The sequence below is a fragment of the Nematolebias whitei genome, chromosome 10, assembly GCF_014905685.2.
Source record: "Nematolebias whitei isolate Nwh7 chromosome 10, NemWhi1, whole genome shotgun sequence".
Taxonomy (NCBI): Eukaryota; Metazoa; Chordata; class Actinopteri; order Cyprinodontiformes; family Rivulidae; genus Nematolebias; species Nematolebias whitei.
Window position 1 is genome coordinate 7715557 of NC_056507.1, and position 6658 is coordinate 7722214.

At 42.1% G+C, this 6658-nt stretch overlaps 1 protein-coding gene across 1 annotated transcript in view; it reads right to left on the reverse strand.

The window, feature by feature from the left end:
- lrrk2 (leucine-rich repeat kinase 2) overlaps nt 1-3921 on the reverse strand; it is a 55122-nt gene extending 51201 nt beyond the window's left edge. Inside the window, exons 1-4 of the mRNA XM_037683101.1 lie at nt 3911-3921; nt 3279-3344; nt 1499-1587; nt 102-211 (exon numbers count right to left, since the gene is read on the reverse strand). Of these exons, the coding sequence (XP_037539029.1) occupies nt 102-211; nt 1499-1587; nt 3279-3344; nt 3911-3921 (276 nt within the window). The remainder of the gene's footprint in view (nt 1-101; nt 212-1498; nt 1588-3278; nt 3345-3910) is intronic.
- Between the last annotated feature and the right edge of the window lie 2737 nt (nt 3922-6658).

A 6658-nucleotide genomic window follows, 5' to 3' on the forward strand; every position in this document is an offset into this window, starting at 1 on the left:
ATGTATATATATATGTATGTATGTATGTATATCTCACAGAAACTTGATGTTTGTGTACTGTTATGAGTGTGAATACCTCTGTCCAGTAGTGGCTGCAGAACTCCACAACCCTGGAGCTGGACCTCTTCACTGGTAAGAAAAGTCTTCATCGCATGCACCACTAGGCTGAACACATCCTCTTCCTCATCCAGCACCAGCAAAGCAATTGTGTCTGTCCAATTATGAAGAGAAATGTAATAAATAAATAAATAAATAAATAAATAAATACATACATAAATAAACCAGAACAAAAGATAAAGGTGGCATTTCATTTACCACTGGTCTATTTCCTTTTTGAACATTACCATAATTGATGCTCAGACTACTCAACTATTTTAAGTTTTACAATCAACAAGAAACAAACAAGGACAGATTAGTTATACTCATTACTAATTGACCTGGACGTTCACATCACTGATAGAGAGGAACGATGGTTTGAGAGAGGAGTGACGAAGGCCATCTTTGTGAAGAGAAACAGTCCATCATTAAACAAGGGTGGAGGCCTCCGTGTCCATTTGTCACATCTTACAACGCTGTTATTGCATCACTCAGCCCTCTGTGAAGAGCAAGCAGCCATCAGGGCACTAACAATCAATTATAAGGCTGATGGTCCTCCTTTAGCATGTGAACAGCTAGTTCTGGATGTCAACAACAAACTGGTTGATCCTCTATGAGAAGGTGTTATTTATAAGAGTGAGTTTGTTGCAGCTCCTCAGAACGAGGAAGTCTTTTGTTTAAGAGAGGAAACGTTTCAAGAAGAAAAATCCGTCCAGAGGACCTGACTTTACCTTGTTAGATTTATCTACCTGGATTATTGAGCATGCATCAGGATACCATCTGATTGTCTCTTTCCACTGGTTTTCACTTTCCACATTGCACACTTTATATCTCAAAACAAATGCAGATAGAGCTGTGCAAACAGTTTCCTCAGTGTCAATTAAAGCACAGCTGCTGAAACAGCACTCTAAGATCTGGCATGGTCGAGTCAGGTCCTCTGAACGGGTCCAGACTGGAGGACTGAAGTTCAGTGGATTACTGAGCATGAAACAGGACGGCACTCTTATTAAAATTTCTCATCCCTAGTCCATCAATCAGAGCTTTAATCACGAATAAACTGTGGAGCTGTGGTTAGAAATGCTCATAATGCAGACAGCTTGTTCTGAGAAAGAGGCTGAAATGTTGCTCTAAAAATAGATCATTACTAAAGTCAGCTTGGAGAAGCCAAAGCCCACATTCCACATAACCGGTTAGGTAATTCCACCTGTTTTTACCTTTAAGCTGCTTTACTAGAAAACATCTGCGATGTGTTTTACTTTAAGTTGCACGTACGTTGAATGTAACAATGTGAAAATGATGAGGAAACGTGGCTGGCAGGTGGTTTTAAGGCAGAGATTTGAACTCCACCTGGAGTTTACCTGTAAAGTCACAGTGACTGGCAACACATTCCTGAGTTCGTCACCTGATCTGAGCAGCAGAGCCAGCGCTCGGAGTCCAACCATGGTCACCTGACAGTCTGAGCTGTAGTGAGACAGCACCTTCAGGACCTGCCTATAGGGACAAAATCAGAAGAGGGACAAACCAAATGTGGGTGGTGACGTCTTTGTTTGCTTTCAAGAAACTTCTTCAAATGAAATGTATCGCCTCCCACCATTTCGAACTATAATCATCTTGTGTAGAGAAATAATAAAATAGCAGCAGCTTTGGTCAAACGTCAAAGTTCAATTAGATGTGGCAGCAATGTTGAGATTCGTCTCAGTTCAGGGGACAGTTTGCCAACAGACAAAAGGGTTGACTCCAACAGTTATTGTCAAGCTTTTAAGTAAAGTTGTCACACAATTTGTTTTTATGTCAGTTTATGTGTTGGGGATGAAGCTCGTTTGTTACCAGACCAGATTTTAGCTTAATATCTGTAGAACTGGCTGAGTTTCGGCTGTTTTTGCGTTGGATGTGCCGGCATCTTGAAATGGATTGAATCCAGAAGTTAATGAACTGTAGAGGTCAACCCAGTGCTTATTTTCTGGAGGTTTCAATGAAACTTATCCAGTTTTTGAACAGACAGACACACAAACACGGGCAAAAACATTATCCCCCACATTTGGTTGCGGTTCATGAATTTGATCGGTCGATCAACTTGTCTGTCTGAACTCAGGCGCTCATTTTGACGATGCACAGAATCGAGCAAAGTTCTGCATCGAGACCTCTGACAAAAATGTCTGATTGGGACATTTTTTCAGGGCGGCACGGTGGCGCAGATGCCGCCTCTCAGCGAGAATGTCGCCGGATCGAATCCCGGCCTTTCTGAGTGGAGTTTGCATGTTCTCTCCGTGCATGTGTGGGTTTTCTCTGGGTACTCCGGTTTCCTCCCACAGACCAAAAACATGCATGTTAGTCTGATTTAAATTGTCTAGGTGTGAGTGAGAGAGAGAATGGCTGTCTCGTTTGTCTCTATGTGTCCCTGTGATGGACTGGAGACCTGTCCAGGGTGTCCCCCACCTCTCGCACAGGTAATAGCTGGATATGGATGCCAGTGACCCCCGCAATGCAAAAAGGAAGAAACGGGTAAAGATGATGGATGGATGGATGGATGGATGGATGGATGGATGGATGGATGGATGGATGGATGGATGGATGGATGGATGGATGGATGGGTCATTTTTTTCAATGACACCCAACTATAACTAGTGTTTCCCCTAGATCACTTCCCTTGGTGGGGCGTTGCCATGTTTTATTTTTTGTCGACTGGGGGGGATGGGGGGTGAGGATGGGAGTCACATCTGTGTTGCCTGACCGTTACGTTGCTGCTGGTTTTCATCGAGTGGGGGGGGGGGGGGGGGGGGGGGTGTAAGTTAGTAGCATTTTTGCTAGCACGTTTGTATTGCGCGCCATGCTACATCAATGCCGACAGTTGTCGGGGGGCACTTGGTTCTGTTGACGGGGTGGGGCGCCCCGTTTGTATAATGGTAGGGGAAGCACTGATAACAGATCGAGCTGGTGTAAAAGTATCACGTTATAAACAGAAGAATCATCAAATCATTTTCTTTTAATTTAGACGTGGCTGAAATAAACTTGTTCAACTTTTTTCTCACGCTCTTCAAAGACACTCTACGGTTGTTTAAAGATGGACATTATGTTGTCTGATCACATTGCCACGACTGAATCTTGTGAAAAAAGCAAACGTATAAAAAAAAAAACAACAACATTTCTACGCTTGCACAAGCAGTGTGTCTGTCTTCACTTACTGGTGCACTCCCAGCACCTCCCACTCCCCGGTGCCATCCAGGGGTCTGCAGAGCTCCTCCAGCGTTCTGGGGCATATTTCGATGAGCTGACACAGCAAAGACCAGCCTACCTGTTCAAACAGAAGCTCACATTTTATTTGAAATTGCTAAGAGGATACAGTCACTGGAAAAAGAAAGTTACCGTATTTTGTGCACTATAAGGCGCACACTTAAAATCCTTCAATTTTCTCAAAAATCGACAGTGAGCCTTATGTATGAATTCTGGTTGTGCTTACCAATTTTATGTGGTACAACTGAACAATGTTGAGAGTTATTGTGAACGAGTTGAATAAAGTTCGACTTATCTGACCGTTTTGTTTCGCTTAATGCGCCTTATAATCTGAAAAATACGGTACCCGCTTTCAATTCTTGGATTTTATGTATCGGGACTAAAATGATCCGGTCTTCACCAGATTCTAAGCAGCTTTAATCTAACCTCAAGTAAACAAAAACACACAACCACGCATGTTGTTGTTTATATTTACCTATAATTCACATTGCCATGTTTGGTGACAACAAACAGACCAAACACCTCATACCATCAAGCACGGTGGTGGAAGAGTGATGGTTTGAAGGCCACAGGACCGAGGCACCTTGCTGCCATTGAGTCAGACATGGACTCCTCCGTAGACCAAAGCACCCTAATCAAATGTGAAGCCGTCTGACCGCTGAAGCTTGAACCGAACCTGGATTGTATACCTGGATTATTGAGCATGGACTTTGTTGTCTTGGACCGAACTGGTCATGATGCAACCGAACAGCCGAAAAAGGAAAGAATCAAGGTTCTGCAACGGTCCTGTTAAAGTCCAGACCTGGTGGGGCCTTAATCGAGCTGCGCAGAAACGACTGTCGGCAAAACTCAAACTAAATGGGAAGGAGAATGTCAAAGTTCACGCTCAATAATCCAGGTTAAAAAAAAAAAAAATCCAACAAAGTTCAGTCAGGTCCTCTGAACGGTTTATTTTTGTTGAGACGTTTCATCCTTCATGAGTCCGAGGAGCCACAACAAACTCAGTCCCACAAGCAGCACACTCACATAGTGGACCAACCAGTTTGCTGGTGATAAGATGGTTTCTGGGGCCCACCCTCTCCCCCGTCGACTCCTCTGAGGCAGCCGTGGCCACTTCGAACCACTTTAGCTATGGCTAACTCAGAGGAGGCGACGGGGGAGAGAAACCAAACCAGTTGGCCCATTAGGTGAGCGTGCTGCTAGTGGGACTGTTTGTTGTGGCTCCTCGGACTGATGAAGTCCTTTGGATGAAGGTCGAAATATCTCAGCAACAAAAGAAACCATCCAGAGGACCTGACTGAACTTTGTTGGAAAGACGAATGGGCTGAAATTCCTTTTTCAACCATACGAGCGACTTCTTTCAGCTAAAGGAGGTTCTACAAGCTGAAGGATCGAGGGCTGGACTTAGCTATTCCGTTTTAGCTTCATTTCACGGTGAAATCTGGTTAGATTAGAATTATTTCATAATCTGGTATAGATCAGATCCTTTTTAATGTTCCGATACATAAAACCCCCAAAAATGGACAAACGGGATTATTTGAGATTATAACAGGAGAAGGATCAACAAGCAGTTTCCTGGCTGAAAGAATTATTCAGCACATCTTTGCTCGTAAAGAGCCTCTTTCAGTTTTGCTGTAATCTCATCTCTAATGAGTGACAGCCTTCTGCGGTCACAAGATGCGTTTATGGTTAACTTTTGAACCACGTCCAAAGGCTGGCCTTTCTTTCTGCTGCACAACAACTGGAACCTGCTGCCCTGATAACAGCCCCCAGAGGACCACTTTATTAATAAATCATAATTACCCGCTGGACTCCTACGCTGCTGATGTAAGAGGCGAGCACCACCATGAGGGGAAGGTGAACGTTTTCGTCTTCAAAAAGCTCGGCTACTGCAGAAAAGAGAGCAAGATAGGACGTGCTGATGAAGATGTTCTGGATTTTATTTCTGTTTTAACGTGCATAAACAGGCATGTTAAAAATCATTTCAACAAATCCTTCGTTGCGAAAGCAGAACAGTCAACCCCGAGAACACAGAGGAATCCTAAAAGTTAAAAAGGCAGCTACACTGGCTGGGACTGTTTTTAAAGACTGAACTCTGCTTCAGACTTTATCGCCTCTGGAGAGAGTTTTTAACAGCAACATGAGATCGACATGAACGACCCTCCAAACACGAGATCGACATGAACGACCCTCCAACTGTGTTAAAACCTTTTAAACCAAAAACAGCTGCTCACCTGATTATAACATGTATTACATTAAACAATGAACTGAGCTCATTTCCTTCAAACCTTTAGATCTGTTTAGAGCCTTTAACTGCTCCTTTCACAGTTTGTTCTCATTCAGCTTCTTTCAGCTTCCTTGTGCAAATTTTAACTTTTTTCAGCTAATTTCAGCTGTTTGGTGCTCCTTTCAGTTTCTTTCTGCTAACTACAACATTTTTGTGCTTCTTCTAATTCTAACTTATTTCTGCTCCTTTCAGCTTGTTTCTGAGTTTCATCATTTCCTGCTATTTCAGCTACCATTTAGCTGTTTTTATACTAGTTTGAGCTTTTTCAGCTGATTCCACTTTTTTTGCACTGATTTAAACTTTTTGCAGCCCAATTCAGCAAACGTGCTCTCTCCACCTCCTTCTGGTAATTAAAGCATTCTGCTTTTTTTAGCTACGTTTCAGCTGGTTTTTTTGTGCTAATTTCAGCCTTTTTCAGATAATATCCACTGTTTGTGCTCATTTCTGCTTTTTTCAGCCAAAGGCTGAACAAACGTGTTCTTTCTGATTTCATCTGCTAATTTAAGCTTGTTCTACATTTTCAGCTACCTTTTTATTATTTTTAGCTAATTGTAGCTGTTTTCAGATAAATTCAAGTATTCTGTGGTAATTTCTGCTACTTTAAACCTAATAAAGTTATTTCAGCTAATTTCAGCTTGTTGTGCTCCTTTCAGCCTTTTCTGCTAGTTCAACTACTATTGAGCTGTTTTTATGCTCATTTAAGTTCTTCAGCTATTTGCATATTTTCTAAACTCGTTTCATCTCTTTCTGCTTCCTTCTGGTAGTTAAGCTTCTTTCTGCCTTTCCAGCCATTTGTTGCTAAATTCAGCATTTTTTTTTAGCTAATTTCCCCATTTTTGTGCAAATTTTTGCTTTTTGAAACTTAATTCAGCAAATATGTGTCCTTTTAGCTTTCTTCTGCTAATTTAGGCTTGTTCTTCCATTTCAGCTAGCCTTTTACCATTTTAGCTAATTTGAGCTGTTTACAGATAAATTCTTTTTTGTGGTTGTTTTTGCCAAATTTCTGCTTAGTGAACTTCTTTCTTCTAATTTCAGCTTGTTGTG